A 17,091-nucleotide genomic window follows, 5' to 3' on the forward strand; every position below is an offset into this window, starting at 1 on the left:
CACAGTAAGCCCTCAATAAATACAATGGAATGAATGAATGAATGAATTAAGCGCGTACTCTGTGCAGAGCACTGTACTAAGCAATCGGGAGACTGCAATCCAACAACAGACAGTCACGTAAGCTCACAGTCTAGAGTCCAAACTGGGGTAGAGAGACAGGGAGGGAAGAGAGTGCATATCTGCTCCAATTCATTCATTCAATCGTATTTATTAAGCACTTACTGCGTGCAGAGCACTGTACTAAGCAATCGGGAGAGTGCAATCCAACAGTAGACAGTCACGCAAGCTCACAGTCTACAGCCAAACTGGGGTAGAGAGACAGGGAGGGTGGGAGGTAAGAGAACGCATATCTGCTCCAATTTATTCATTCAATCGTATTTATTAAGCGCTTACTGCGTGCAGAGCACTGTACTAAGCAATCGGGAGAGGGCAATCCAACAGTAGACAGTCACGCAAGCTCACAGTCTACAGCCAAACTGGGGTAGAGAGACAGGGAGGGTGGGAGGTAAGAGAACGCATATCTGCTCCAATTTATTCATTCAATCGTATTTATTAAGCGCTTACTGCGTGCAGAGCACTGTACTAAGCAATCGGGAGAGGGCAATCCCACAATAGACAGTCACGCAAGCTCACAGTCTAGAGTCCAAACTCGGGTAGAGAGACAGAGAGGGCTGGGGGGGGAGAGAAAGCATATCTGCTCCAATTCATTCATTCAATCGTATTTATTTATATGTTGCAGACTTGTACGTCCCAAGCACTCAGTACAGTGCTCTGCACACAGTAAGCGTTCAATAAATACGATTGAATGAATGAATAAATTAATTAAGCGCTTACTGCGTGCAGAGCACTGTACTAAGCAATCGGGAGAGTACAATCCAACAATAGACAGTCACGCAAGCTCGCAGTCTAGAGTCCAAACTGGGGTAGAGAGACAGGGAGGGAAGAGAACGCATATCTGCTCCAATTCATTCATTCAATCGTATTTATTAAGCGCTTACTGCGTGCAGAGCACTGTACTAAGCAATCGGGAGAGGGCAATCCAACAATAGACAATCACGCAAGCTCACAGTCTAAAGTCCACACTGGGGTAGAGAGACAGGGAGGGCGGGGGGGAAGAGAGCGCATATCTGCTCCAATTCATTCATTCAATCGTATTTATTAAGCGCTTACTGCGTGCAGAGCACTGTACTAAGCAATCGGGAGAGGGCAATCCAACAGTAGACAGTCACGCAAGCTCACAGTCTACAGCCAAACTGGGGTAGAGAGACAGGGAGGGTGGGAGGTAAGAGAACGCATATCTGCTCCAATTTATTCATTCAATCGTATTTATTAAGCGCTTACTGCGTGCAGAGTACTGTACTAAGCAATCGGGAGAGGGCAATCCCACAATAGACAGTCACACAAGCTCACAGTCTAGAGTCCAAACTCGGGTAGAGAGACAGAGAGGGCTGGGGGGGGAGAGAAAGCATATCTGCTCCAATTCATTCATTCAATCGTATTTATTTATATGTTGCAGACTTGTACGTCCCAAGCACTCAGTACAGTGCTCTGCACACAGTAAGCGTTCAATAAATACGATTGAATGAATGAATAAATTAATTAAGCGCTTACTGCGTGCAGAGCACTGTACTAAGCAATCGGGAGAGTACAATCCAACAATAGACAGTCACGCAAGCTCGCAGTCTAGAGTCCAAACTGGGGTAGAGAGACAGGGAGGGAAGAGAACGCATATCTGCTCCAATTCATTCATTCAATCGTATTTATTAAGCGCTTACTGCGTGCAGAGCACTGTACTAAGCAATCGGGAGAGGGCAATCCAACAATAGACAATCATGCAAGCTCACAGTCTTGAGTCCAAACTGGGGTAGAGAGACAGGGAGGGTGGGGGGGAAGAGAGCGCATATCTGCTCCAATTCATTCATTCAATCGTATTTATTAAGCGCTTACTGCGTGCAGAGCACTGTACTAAGCAATCGGGAGAGGGCAATCCCACAATAGACAGTCACGCAAGCTCACAGTCTAGAGTCCAAACTCGGGTAGAGAGACAGAGAGGGCTGGGGGGGGAGAGAAAGCATATCTGCTCCAATTCATTCATTCAATCGTATTTATTTATATGTTGCAGACTTGTACGTCCCAAGCACTCAGTACAGTGCTCTGCACACAGTAAGCGTTCAATAAATACGATTGAATGAATGAATAAATTAATTAAGCGCTTACTGCGTGCAGAGCACTGTACTAAGCAATCGGGAGAGTACAATCCAACAATAGACAGTCACGCAAGCTCGCAGTCTAGAGTCCAAACTGGGGTAGAGAGACAGGGAGGGAAGAGAACGCATATCTGCTCCAATTCATTCATTCAATCGTATTTATTAAGCGCTTACTGCGTGCAGAGCACTGTACTAAGCAATCGGGAGAGGGCAATCCAACAATAGACAATCATGCAAGCTCACAGTCTTGAGTCCAAACTGGGGTAGAGAGACAGGGAGGGTGGGGGGGAAGAGAGCGCATATCTGCTCCAATTCATTCATTCAATCGTATTTATTAAGCGCTTACTGCGTGCAGAGCACTGTACTAAGCAATCGGGAGAGTGCAATCCAACAGTAGACAGTCACGCAAGCTCACAGTCTACAGCCAAACTGGGGTAGAGAGACAGGGAGGGTGGGAGGTAAGAGAACGCATATCTGCTCCAATTTATTCATTCAATCGTATTTATTAAGCGCTTACTGCGTGCAGAGCACTGTACTAAGCAATCGGGAGAGGGCAATCCCACAATAGACAGTCACGCAAGCTCACAGTCTAGAGTCCAAACTCGGGTAGAGAGACAGAGAGGGCTGGGGGGGGGAGAGAAAGCATATCTGCTCCAATTCATTCATTCAATCGTATTTATTTATATGTTGCAGACTTGTACGTCCCAAGCACTCAGTACAGTGCTCTGCACACAGTAAGCGTTCAATAAATACGATTGAATGAATGAATAAATTAATTAAGCGCTTACTGCGTGCAGAGCACTGTACTAAGCAATCGGGAGAGTACAATCCAACAATAGACAGTCACGCAAGCTCGCAGTCTAGAGTCCAAACTGGGGTAGAGAGACAGGGAGGGAAGAGAGTGCATATCTGCTCCAATTCATTCATTCAATCGTATTTATTAAGCGCTTACTGCGTGCAGAGCACTGTACTAAGCAATCGGGAGAGGGCAATCCAACAACAGACAATCACGCAAGCTCACAGTCTAGAGTCCACACTGGGGTAGAGAGACAGGGAGGGCGGGGGGGAAGAGAGCGCATATCTGCTCCAATTCATTCATTCAATCATATTTATTAAGCGCTTACTGCGTGCAGAGCACTGTACTAAGCAATCGGGAGAGGGCAATCCAACAGTAGACAGTCACGCAAGCTCACAGTCTACAGCCAAACTGGGGTAGAGAGACAGGGAGGGTGGGAGGTAAGAGAACGCATATCTGCTCCAATTCATTCATTCAATCGTATTTATTAAGCGCTTACTGCGTGCAGAGCACTGTACTAAGCAATCGGGAGAGGGCAATCCCACAATAGACAGTCACGCAAGCTCACAGTCTAGAGTCCAAACTCGGGTAGAGAGACAGAGAGGGCTGGGGGGGGAGAGAAAGCATATCTGCTCCAATTCATTCATTCAATCGTATTTATTTATATGTTGCAGACTTGTACGTCCCAAGCACTCAGTACAGTGCTCTGCACACAGTAAGCGTTCAATAAATACGATTGAATGAATGAATAAATTAATTAAGCGCTTACTGCGTGCAGAGCACTGTACTAAGCAATCGGGAGAGTACAATCCAACAATAGACAGTCACGCAAGCTCGCAGTCTAGAGTCCAAACTGGGGTAGAGAGACAGGGAGGGAAGAGAGTGCATATCTGCTCCAATTCATTCATTCAACCGTATTTATTAAGCGCTTACTGCATGCAGAGCACTGTACTAAGCAATCGGGAGAGGGCAATCCAACAATAGACAGTCACGCAAGCTCACAGTCTAGAGTCCAAACTGGGGTAGAGAGACAGGGAGGGCGGGGGGGAAGAGAGCGCATATCTGCTCCAATTCATTCATTCAATCGTATTTATTAAGCGCTTACTGCGCGCAGAGCACTGTACTAAGCAATCGGGAGAGGGCAATCCAACAATAGACGGTCGCAATCCCGGTCCACGGCGAGCGTACAGTCTAGAGGTGCGGAGATACCCCCGATGGCGGCGTGGAGGCTGAGGCGTCTCTCGGCCCTCCGCCGGGCGCCTGGGCCCCGTGCTCCGCACACAGTAAGCGCTCAATAAATACGATTGAATGAATGAATGAATACAATACATTGTTCTGACGACTTTGACCCCTGTCTACGTTTTGTTTTGCTGCCCCTCGACAAGTGACGGCTGCCTCTCTCCATCTCCATCTATTTCTTGATTGATTTTATTCGTACATATTTATTCTATTTATTTTATTTTGTTAATATGTTTGGTTTCGTTCTGTGTCGCCCCCTTCTAGACGGTGAGCCCGCTGTTGGGTAGGGACCGTCTCTATATGTTGCCGACTTGGACTTCCCAAGCGCTTAGCCCAGTGCTCTGCACACAGTCAGCGCTCAATAAATACGATCGAATGAATGAATGAACGAATGAATGAATGAATACCTTCTCGGCGATGCCATTCTCCGTGGTGTAGATGGCCATCAGCTCGGTGTCCTCCGTGTCCTGGTCACCGCTGGGGGTGGCTCCCCCATTGATCACCGCCTTCGAACAAAAGAAGAGGACACGGGGTTAAATCCATCCGTCGACGGTGCTTATCGAGTGCTAGCCGTGTGCGTGGCACTGCGCTAAACGCCGGGAAAAATCACACTACAAATGGTGGGCACAACGTGCCTGCTCACAAGCAAACTTAAAACTTGCAAGCTTGTACTTCCCAAGTACTTGTACTTGCCAACTTGTACTTCCCAAGCGCTTAGTCCAGTGCTCTGCACACAGTGAGCGCTCAATAAATACGACTGAATCAATCAATCAATCAATCAATCGCATTTATTGAGAGCTTACTATGTGCAGAGCACTGGACTAAGCGCTTGGGAAGTACAAATTGGCAACACATAGAGACAGTCCCTACCCAACAGTGGGCTCACAGTCTAAAAGGGGGAGACAGAGAACAGAACCAAACATACCAACAAAATAAAATAAATAGGATAGAAATGTACAAGTAAAATAAATAAATAAATAAATAAATTTATTTATTGCTGAATGATTTGTTTATTTATTTATTTATTTGTTTGTTTGTTTGTTTGTTTGTTATTTATTTATTTATTTGTTGCTGAATGAAAGGAGCCTGTTGTCCACAGGGGCAGATGTATCATAATGAGAAGCAGCGTGGCTCGGGGGAAAAAGTCCGGGCTTGGGAGCCAGAGGTCATGGGTTCTAATCCCGGCCCCGCCACTTGTCAGCTGGGTGACTTTGGGCAAGTCACTTCACTTCTCTGGGCCTCAGTTCCCTCATCTGGAAAATGGGGATGAAGACTGGGAGCCCCCCGTGGGACAACCTGATTACTTTGTATCCCACCCAGCGCTTAGAACAGTGCTTCACACATAGTAAGCACTTAACCAATGCCATCATTATTATTATTATATTATTATTATAATCACTGTGGTATCTGTTGAGCACTTAAAGTGCAACAAGCGCAGTTTTAAGCGCTGGGGTAGATAGAAGATAACTGGGTTGGACGCGGCCCCTGTCCCACATGGGGCTCACGGTCTTCATCCCCATTTTACAGATGAGGTAATTTTTTTTTTTGATGGCATTTATTAAGCGCTTACTATGTGCAAGGCACCGTTCTAAGCGCTGGGGAGGTTACAAGGTGATCAGGTTGTCCCACGGGGGGCTCACAGTCTCCATCCCCATTGTACAGATGAGGTCCCTGAGGCCCAGAGAAGTGAAGTGACTTGCCCAAAGTCACACAGCTGACAAGTGGCAGAGCCGGGATTAGAACCCACGACTTCGGACTCCCAAGCCCGGGCTCTTTCCACTGAGCCACGCTGCTTCTCTAGCACAGCGCCTGGCACAGTGTATGCGCTTAACAAACACCATAAATAATAATTAGTTCACAAGGGGGGGGGAATTAATAATAATTAATTCAAGGCCCTACTGAGAGCTCACCTCCTCCAGGAGGCCTTCCCAGACTGAGCCCCCTCCTTCCTCTCCATCCCCCTCATCTTACCTCCTTCCCTTCCCCACAGCACCTGTATATATGTATATATGTTTGTACCGATTTATTACTCTATTTATCTATTTATTTTACTTGTACATATCTATTCTATTTATTTTATTTTGCTAGTATGTTTGGTTTTGTTCTCTGTCTCCCCCTTCTAGACTATGAGCTCACTGCTGGGTAGGAACTGTCTCGATATGTTGCCAACTTGTACTTCCCAAGCGCTTAGTACAGTGCTCTGCACACAGTAAGCGCTCAATAAATACAATTGATGACGAGTGATAAAGGGGGGGAGGAGAACGGGTGGTGAAACAGGTTTACAGATCATCATCATCATCATCAATCGTATTTATTGAGAGCTTACTGTGTGCAGAGCACTGTACTAAGCGCTTGGGAAGTAAAAATTGGCAACATATAGAGACGGTCCCTACCCAACAGTGGGCTCACAGTCTAAAAGAGGAAGCGGAGATCCAGAAAAGTGAATGATTGAAGTGACTTGCCCAAAGTCACACAGCTGACAAGTGGCGGAACCGGGATTAGAACCCACGACCTCGGACTCCCAAGCCCGGGCTCTTTCCACTGAGCCACGCTGCTTCTCTAGTACAGCGCCTGGCACAGAGTACGCGCTTAACAAACACCATAAATAATAATTAATTCACAAGGGGGGGAGGAGAAGGGGTAGTGAAACAGATTTACAGATGAAGAAGCGGAGATCAATCAATCAATCGTATTTATTGAGCGCTTACTGTGTGCAGAGCACTGTACTAAGCGCTTGGGAAGTCCAAGTTGGCAACATCTAGAGACAATCCCTACCCAACAGTGGGCTCACAGTCTAGAAGACTGTACTTCCCAAGCGCTTAGTCCAGTGCTCTGCACACAGTAAGCGCTCAATAAATATGATTGATTGATTGATTGATAGAAGAGGTCCAGGGAAGATCCAGGGAAGTGAATGATTGAAGTGACTTGCCCAAAGTCACACAGCTGGCGAGTGGCGGAGGCGGGATTAGAACCCATGACCTCGGACTCCCAAGCCCGGGCTCTTTCCACTGAGCCACACTGCTTCTCTAGCACAGCGCCTGGCACAGAGTACACGCTTAACAAACACCAAAAATAATAATTAATTCACAAGGGGGGGAGGAGAAGGGGTAGTGAAACAGATTTACAGATGAAGAAGCGGAGATCAATCAATCAATCGTATTTATTGAGCGCTTACTGTGTGCAGAGCACTGTACTAAGCGCTTGGGAAGTCCAAGTTGGCAACATCTAGAGACAATCCCTACCCAACAGTGGGCTCACAGTCTAGAAGACTGTACTTCCCAAGTGCTTAGTCCAGTGCTCTGCACACAGTAAGCGCTCAATAAATATGATTGATTGATTGATTGATAGAAGAGGTCCAGGGAAGATCCAGGGAAGTGAATGATTGAAGTGACTTGCCCAAAGTCACACAGCTGGCGAGTGGCGGAGGCGGGATTAGAACCCATGACCTCGGACTCCCAAGCCCGGGCTCTTTCCACTGAGCCACGCTGCTTCTCTAGCACAGCGCCTGGCACAGAGTACACGCTTAACAAACACCAAAAATAATAATTAATTCACAAGGGGGGGAGGAGAAGGGGTAGTGAAACAGATTTACAGATGAAGAAGCGGAGATCAATCAATCAATCGTATTTATTGAGCGCTTACTGTGTGCAGAGCACTGTACTAAGCGCTTGGGAAGTCCAAGTTGGCAACATATAGAGACAATCCCTACCCAACAGTGGGCTCACAGTCTAGAAGACTGTACTTCCCAAGCGCTTAGTCCAGTGCTCTGCACACAGTAAGCGCTCAATAAATACGATTGACTGATTGATTGATAGAAGAGGTCCAGGGAAGATCCAGGGAAGTGAATGACTGAAGTGACTTGCCCAAAGCCACACAGCAGGCAGGCGGGCAGTCCTGACGCCTGGCCCGGGCTCTACCCACTAGGCCACCCTGCTTGGACTCTTTTCTGCCTGCTCCAGATGCCTGTGAAAGTGGGGAGGTTTTCCCAAGGACCATGAATTATTACTCTATGTATTTATTACTCTATTTATTTATTTATTTATTTATTTGACTTGTACATATCTCTATTTATTGTATTTTGTTAGTATGTTTGGTTTTGTTCTCTGTCTCCCCCTTTTAGACTGTGAGCCCACTGTTGGGTAGGGACTGTCTCTATATGTTGCCAACTTGGACTTCCCAAGCGCTTAGTACAGTGCTCTGCACACAGTAAGCGCTCAATAAATACGATTGATGATGATGAATCCGGCCATCAGCTCGCAACCCACGCGCTCTTCGAAGCTCATTCCGGCAGCCCCACCTTACAAACCTTACAAGCTGTTGCCAACCTGTACTTCCCAAGCGCTTAGTCCAGTGCTCTGCACACAGTAAGCGCTCAATAAATACGACTGACTGATTGAATGATTATTGTGTCCCTTCCCCACAGCACCTGTATATATGCATATATGTTTGTATGTATTTACCACTCTATTTTACTTGTACATATCTATTCTATTTATTTTATTTTGTTAATATGTTTGGTTTTGTTCTGTCTCCCCCTTCTAGACCGTGAGCCCACTGTTGGGTAGGGACCGTCTCTAGGTGTTGCCAACTTGGACTTCCCAAGCGCCTAGTACAGTGCTCTGCACATAGTAAGCGCTCAATAAATACGATTGATTGTGGAAGCAGCATGGCTCAGTGGAAAGAGCCCGGGCTTTGGAGTTGGAGGTCATGGGTTCAAATCCCGGCTCCCCCAACTGTCAGCTGTGTGACTTTGGGCAAGTCACTTAACTTCTCTGGGCCTCAGTTACCTCATCTGTAAAATGGGGATGAAGACTGTGAGCTCCTCGTGGGACAACCTGATCACCTTGTAACCTCCCCAGCGATTAGAACAGTGCTTTGCACATAGTAAGCGCTTTATAAATGCCATCATCATCATCATCGATTGATTGAAGACTTGATACCTGTCTACATGTTTTGTTTCGTTGTCTGTCTTCCCCTTCTAGACTGTGAGTCCACTGTTGGGTAGGGACTGTCTCTATATGTTGCCAACTTGTGCTTCCCAAGCGCTTAGTCCAGTGCTCTGCACACAGTAAGCGCTCCATAAATACGACTGAATGAATGAATGAATGAATGAATGAGGCGGGGCTCCAGGGACACATGCCATTTCATTTTGCGCCAAACTCCACATTTCCATAGCCTGATACGGTTTCTTCTCAAAGTATTTGGCTTGTAAAGATAAACCCTCCCGAGCTCCGCGTTCGCGGCCCAAATAAACGTTTCTGTTCCACATCAACATACGTCTACTATTTTCTTTTTCCCCTGTACCAGTTTGGCTCCATTAACACGTCTCCGGTTTTATTATTAGAGCCCGACCTTCTAGACTGTGAGCCCGCTGTTGGGTAGGGACCGTCTCTATATGTTACCAACTTGTACTTCCCAAGCGCTTAGTCCAGTGCTCTGCACACAGTAAGCGCTCAATAAATACGGTTGATTGATTGATTGACGATTGATTGAACGATACGATTTGGGGGGAGAAAAAAGAAAGCGAATGGTGGCTGGATGTTTCCCTCGGGAACTTTAAGGATTGAGATAGAACCTTCCCCTTTTCACTTTTGGGGCAGGGGATCAAATTCAGTCAGTCATTCATTCATTCAATCATATTTATTGAGCGCTTATTGTGTGCAGAGCACTGGACTAAGCGCTTGGGAAGTACAAGTTGGCAAAATGGGTCAGACGTGGGCAAGCAATGTGTCTGCCGACTCTGTTGTTCTGCGCTCTCCCAAACGCTTAGTACAGTGCCCTGCACAGAGTAACTAACACTAATTTCAGAGAAGCGGCGTGGCTCAGTGGAAAGAGCCCGGGCTTGGGAGTCAGAGGTCATGGGTTCAAATCCCCGCTCCGCCACTTGTCAGCTGGGTGACTTTGGGCTAGTCACTTCATTTCTCGGGGCCTCAGTTCCCTCATCTGGAAAATGGGGATGAAGACTGTGAGCCCCCCGTGGGACAACCTGATCACCTTGTAACCTCCCCGGTGCTGAGAACAGTGCTTTGCACATAGTAAGCGCTTAATAAATGCCATTATTATTATTATTATTGACAAGAAAAAGGAAAGGGTGGCCGGCTCAGGATCCACCCACTGAATCGATGCGATTACATTTTAGGACCGTCTCAGACGGAGGTTTGAGGCTTCGGGAGGCCTTCATCTTTGAACTTCACGTGAAGTTCCTAAGCGCGGAATCTGCAGGTTTGGGGCCACAGACAAAATCGGGGCAAAAAACTGCTTTAAAATAATAATAATGGCATTTATTAAGCGCTTACTATGTGCAAAGCACTGTTCTAAGCGCTGAGCACTGTTCTAAGCGCCACTCTCCTACTCCAGTCCGGCCCGCACTTTGGCTCCGCGAAAGCCAACCTTCTCACCGTGGCCTCCGTCTCGTCCTTCTCGCCGCCGACCCCTGGCCCACGTCCTGCCTCGGTTCCCCCCCCCTTCAAATCCGACAATGACTCTCCCCTCTCCCAAATCAATCAATCAATCGTATTTCTTGAGCGCTTACTGTGTGCAGAGCACTGGACTAAGCGCTTGGGAAGTCCAAGTTGGCAACATAGAGAGATGGTCCCTACCCAACAGTGGGCTCACAGTCTAGAAGGGGGAGACAGAGAACAAAACCAAACAGATTAACAAAATAAAATAAATACAACAGATAAGTACAAGTAAAATAAATAGACTAGTAAATATGTACAAGCGTATATACATATATACAGGATATTACACAGGATACCATATTAACTTCTCTGGGCCTCAGTTCCCTCATCTGTAAAATGGGGATGAAGACTGTGAGCCCCCCCCCGGGGGACAGCCTCATCACCGTGTAACCTCCCCAGCGCTTAGAACAGTGATTTGCACATAGTAAGTGCTTAATAAATTCATTCATTCAATCGTATTTATTGAGCGCTTACTGTGTGCAGAGCACTGGGCTAAGCACTTGGGAAGTACAATTTGGCAACATATAGAGACAGTCCCTACCCAACAGTGGGCTCACAGTCTAACTGATAAATGATAAATGCTATTATTATTATTAATAAATATCAGGAGAACACGTACTAAATCTCCGCTTTACAGAAGAGGAAACCGAAGCTCAGAGAAGTGAAGTGACTTGTCCAAGGTCGCCCAGCAGGCAGGTGACAGAGACAGGAGAAAACGTACTAAATCTCCACTTTACACAAGAGGAAACCGAAGCCCAGAGAAGTGAAGTGACTCGTCCAAGGTCGCCCAGCAGGCAGGTGACAGAGACAGGAGAAAACGTACTAAATCTCCACTTTACAGAAGAGAAAACCGAAGCCCAGAGAAGTGAAGTGACTTGTCCAAGATCGCACAGCAGGCGGGTGACAGAAACAGGAGAAAACGTACTGAATCTCCACTTTACAGAAGAGGAAACTGAAAACCAGAGAAGTGAAGTGACTCGTCCAAGGTTGCCCAGCAGGCAGGTGACAAAGCCAGGAGAAAATGTACTAAATCTCCACTTTACACAAGAGGAAACCGAAGCCCAGAGAAGTGAAGTGACTTGTCCAAGGTCGCCCAGCAGGCAGGTGACAGAACCAGGAGAAAACGTACTAAATCTCCACTTTACACAAGAGGAAATTGGAGCCCAGAGAAGTGAAGTGACTTGTCCAAGGTCGCCCAGCAAGCAGGTGACAGAGCCAGGAGAAACGTACTAAATCTCCACTTTACACAAGAGGAAACCAAAGCCCAGAGAAGTGAAGTGACTGGTCCAAGGTTGCCCAGCAGGCAGGTGACAGAGACAGGAGAAACGTACTAAACCTCCACTTTACACAACAGGAAACTGAAGCCCAGAGAAGTTAAGTGACTTGTCCAAGGTCGCCCAGCAGGCAGGTGACAGAGACAGGAGAAAACGTACTAAATCTCCACTTTACACAAGAGGAAAGCAAAGCCCAGAGAAGTGAAGTGACTGGTCCAAGGTTGCCCAGCAGGCAGGTGACAGAGATGGGAGAAAACGTACTAAATCTCCACTTTACACAAGAGGAAACTGAAGCCCAGAGAAGTGAAGTGACTTGTCCAAGGTCGCCCAGCAGGCAGGTGAAAGAGACAGGAGAAAATGTACTAAATCTCCACTTTACACAAGAGGAAACCGAAGCCCAGAGAAGTGAAGTGACTTGTCCAAGGTCGCCCAGCAGGCAGGTGACAGAGACAGGAAAAAATGTACTAAATCTCCACTTTACACAAGAGGAAACTGGAGCCCAGAGAAGTGAAGTGACTTGTCCAAGGTCGCCCAGCAGGCAGGTGACAGAGACAGGAGAAAACGTACTAAATCTCCACTTTACACAAGAGGAAACCGAAGCCCAGAGAAGTGAAGTCACTGGTCCAAGGTCGCCCAGCAGGCGGGTGACAGACAGGAGAAACGTACTAAATCTCCACTTTACACAAGAGGAAACCAAAGCCCAGAGAAGTGAAGTGACTGGTCCAAGGTTGCCCAGCAGGCAGGTGACAGAGACAGGAGAAAACGTACTGAATCTCCACTTTACACAAGAGGAAACTGAAGCCCAGAGAAGTGAAGTGACTTGTCCAAGGTTGCCCAGCAGGCAGGTGACAGAGCCAGGAGAAAATGTACTAAATCTCCACTTTACACAAGAGGAAACCGAAGCCCAGAGAAGTGAAGTGACTTGTCCAAGGTCGCCCAGCAGGTAGGTGACAGAGACAGGAAAAAACGTACTAAATCTCCACTTTACACAAGAGGAAACTGGAGCCCAGAGAAGTGAAGTGACTTGTCCAAGGTCGCCCAGCAGGCAGGTGACAGAGACAGGAGAAAACGTACTAAATCTCCACTTTACACAAGAGGAAACCGAAGCCCAGAGAAGTGAAGTCACTGGTCCAAGGTCGCCCAGCAGGCGGGTGACAGACAGGAGAAACGTACTAAATCTCCACTTTACACAAGAGGAAACCAAAGCCCAGAGAAGTGAAGTGACTGGTCCAAGGTTGCCCAGCAGGCAGGTGACAGAGACAGGAGAAACGTACTAAACCTCCACTTTACACAACAGGAAACTGAAGCCCAGAGAAGTTAAGTGACTTGTCCAAGGTCGCCCAGCAGGCGGGTGACAGAGACAGGAGAAACGTATTAAATCTCCACTTTACACAAGAGGAAACCGAAGCTCAGAGAAGTGCAGTGACTTGTTCAAGGTCGCCCAGCAAGCAGGTGACAGAGACAGGAGAAATGTACTAAATCTCCACTTTACACAAGAGGAAACCGAAGACCAGAGAAGTGAAGTGACTTGTCCAAGGTCGCACATCAGGCGGGTGACAGAAACAGGAGAAAACGTACTGAATCTCCACTTTACACAAGAGGAAACCGAAGCCCAGAGAAGTGAAGTGACTTGTCCACTGCCACACAGCAGGAAATCGGTGGAGTTGTCATTAAAACTTCTTCTGCCCTGCCCCCGGCCGGGATTGATCCCCCAGGCCGTGTTTCAAGGGATTTGATTCCTCCAATTTATTACTATTATTCATTCATTCATTCAATCATATTTATTGAGCGCTTACTGCGTGCAGAGCACTGTACTAAGCGGTTGGGAAGTACAAGTTGGCAACGTATAGAGACGGTCCCTATTACTATTATCGTATTTGTTAAAGAAGAGAAGCAGCGGGGCTTGGTGGAAAGAGCCCGGGCTTGGGAGTCAGAGTCGTGGGTTCAAATCCCGGCTCCGCCACTCGTCAGCTGTGTGACTTTGGGCAAGTCACTTTAACTTCTCTGGGCCTCAGTGACCTCATCTGTAAAATGGGGATGAAGACTGTGGGCCCCACGTGGGACAACCTGATTACCTTGTATCTCCCCCAGCACTTAGAACAGTGCTTGGCACACAGTAAGCGCTTAACAAATACCATCATTATTATTATTATTATTATTATTATTATTATTATTATTATTATTAAGGTTCCCATCAAATGCTGGGTCTTTCCCCTCTTGGTCATGTCTTTGGAAAGGAAAATCTCCAAGCGTGAATTCTGTCTTCAGATAATAATAATAATAATAATAATAATATTTGTTAAGCACTTACCAAGTGACAGACACTGGACTAAATACAAGCTGTGTGACTTTGGGCAAGTCACTTCACTTCTCTGTGCCTCAGTTCCCTCATCTGGAAAATGGGGACTAAGACTGTGAGCCCCACGTGGGACAACCTGATAACTCTGTATCTATCCCAGTGCTCAGAACAGTGCTTGGCATATAGTACTTCCCAAGCGCTTAGTACAGTGCTCTGCACAGTAAGCGCTCAATAAATACGACTGAATGAATGAATGAATATAGTAGGCACTGAAATACCATCATCGTTATTACTATTATTACAAGATAATCAGGTTGGGCATGGTCCCTATCCCGCATGGGGCTCCCGGTCTTAATCCCTATTTTCCTCATAATAATAATAATAATAATAATAATAATAATAATAGTAATAATAATAATAATAATAGCATTTATTAAGCACTTACTATATGCAAAGCACTGTTCTAAGCGCTGGGGAGGTTACAAGGTGATCAGGTTGTCCCACGGGGGGCTCACCGTCTTCATCCCCATTTTACAGATGAGGGAACTGAGGCCCAGAGAAGTGAAGTGACTTGCCCAAAGTCACACAGCTAAGTGGCGGAGGCGGGATTTGAACCCATGACCTCTGACTCCAAAGCCCGGGCTCTTTCCGCTGAGCCACGCTGCTTCTCTTCTCAGTTACCTCTTCCAGATGAGGTCACTGAGGCCCCGAAGTGGAGTGACTCACCCCAATCAATCGTATTTATTGAGAGCTTACTGTGTGCAGAGCACTGTACTAAGCGCTTGGGAAGTCCAAGTTGGCAACATCTAGAGACAGTCCCTACCCAACAGTGGGCTCACAGTCTAAAAGAGGGAGACAGAGAACAAAACCAAACATATTAACAAAACCGGCTGCTTCTCTTTTACGCTGTTATGCCGTTCAATCCTGGGTTCTCCTTTGTAACCTTAAGCCCAGTAGCATTTAATAGGTGCTTAGCAAGTACCGATGATGATGATAACAATAATAATAGTGATAATAATAATCATAATAATGGCATTTGTTAAGCGCTTACTATGTTGTGCAAAGCACTGTTCTAAGTGCTGGGGGAGATACAAGGTGATCAGATTGTCCCACGGGGGGCTCACAGTCTTCATCCCCATTTTCCAGATGAGGGAACTGAGGCCCAGAGAAGTGAAGTGACTTGCCCAAAGTCACACAGCTGACAAGTGGCGGAGCTGGGATTTGAACCCACGACCTCTGACTCCAAAGCCCGGGCTCTTTCCATTGAGCCACGCTGCTTCTCAAAGATGATGATATTTATTAATAATAATAATAATGATAGCATTTATCATTTATCATTTAGACTGTGAGCCCACCGCTGGGTAGGGACTGTCTCTGTATATTGCCAAGTTCTACTTCCCAAGTGCTTAGTACAGTGCTCTGCACATAGTAAGCGCTCAATAAATACGCTTGATGATGATGACTGTCTCTGCATGTTGCCAAATTGTACTTCCCAAGTGCTTAGTACAGTGCTCTGCACACAGTAAGCGCTCAATAAATACGACTGATGATGATGACTGTCTCTAGATGTTGCCAAATTGTACTTCCCAAGTGCTTAGTCCAGTGCTCTGCACACAGTAAGCGCTCAATAAATACGATTGATGATGATGACTGTCTCTAGATGTTGCCAAATTGTACTTCCCAAGTGCTTAGTACAGTGCTCTGCACACAGTAAACGCTCAATAAATACGACTGATGATGATGACTGTCTCTAGATGTTGCCAAATTGTACTTCCCAAGTGCTTAGTCCAGTGCTCTGCACACAGTAAGCGCTCAATAAATACGACTGATGATGATGACTGTCTCTGCATGTTGCCAAATTGTACTTCCCAAGTGCTTAGTCCAGCGCTCTGCACACAGTAAGCGCTCAATAAATACGATTGATGATGATGACTGTCTCTGCATGCATGTTGCCAAATTGTACTTCCCAAGTGCTTAGTCCAGTGCTCTGCACACAGTAAGTGCTCAATAAATACGACTGAATGAATAAAATAAACAGAATAGATATGTACAAGTAAAATAAATAAATAGAGTGATAAATACGTACAAACACATATCCATACATACAGGTCTCTCAGCAGACAGGGGCCGGGATGAGAAACTAGGTCCGACCGCGGGGCCCGGGCTCTACCCACTCAGCCGCTCTGCTTCTCTTAATAATAATAATAATGATGGTGGTTGTTAAGCGCTTACTATGTGCCACGCACTGTTCTGAGCGCTGTCTTGATCCTCACTGTCTTCATCCCCAGTTTCCAGATGAGGTCACTGAGGCCCGGAGAAGTGAAGTGACTTGCCCAAAGTCACCCGGCTGGCATTCCCCGCCCCGTGGCTCACCTGGGTTCCCCGGGGCGGCCCCGGGCTCCCGGCCGGCCTTGCCTGCTGGGACCACTCGCCCCTCGGCATCTCCTCTGCCCCTTCAATCAATCAATCGTACTTATTGAGCGCTCACTGTGCGCAGAGCACTGTACTAAGCGCTTGGGAAGCCCAAGTGGGCAACATATGCTCCCCTTCCCACCTGTGGTCCCCCCATTTAAGAGGCCGGTGGCCACCAGCCCCGCCCCTCCTCTCCCGGCCCCGCGGCTACTGGCTGGACGGGGCAGGCTGGCTCGGCCCGGGGGTTTTCTGTTCCCCGTTGCTCCGTCTAGTTGGCCCCGGTGGGCGGGAAGGGGCCGGTCCTTTCCTGGAGATTTCCCATCCCTCTCGGAGTACAGCTTCCAGCTCCTCCTCTTGTCTTACTCCGGGAGGGCCAAGGGGCGGGAAAGCCGCGGGAATCCAC

General features: G+C 47.1%; 1 protein-coding gene across 4 annotated transcripts in view; it reads right to left on the reverse strand.

The window, feature by feature from the left end:
• The window catches only part of SLC23A2 (solute carrier family 23 member 2), a 253,987-nt gene that overhangs the window by 99,510 nt on the left and 137,386 nt on the right, over positions 1-17,091 (reverse strand). For all 4 annotated transcript variants that reach the window (XM_038747127.1, XM_038747126.1, XM_038747128.1 and 1 more), the window contains one exon: positions 4,650-4,748. In XM_038747127.1, coding sequence (XP_038603055.1) covers positions 4,650-4,748 — 99 coding nt within the window. The remainder of the gene's footprint in view (positions 1-4,649; positions 4,749-17,091) is intronic.

The sequence above is a fragment of the Tachyglossus aculeatus genome, chromosome 5 (assembly GCF_015852505.1).
Source record: "Tachyglossus aculeatus isolate mTacAcu1 chromosome 5, mTacAcu1.pri, whole genome shotgun sequence".
NCBI lineage: Eukaryota > Metazoa > Chordata > Mammalia > Monotremata > Tachyglossidae > Tachyglossus > Tachyglossus aculeatus.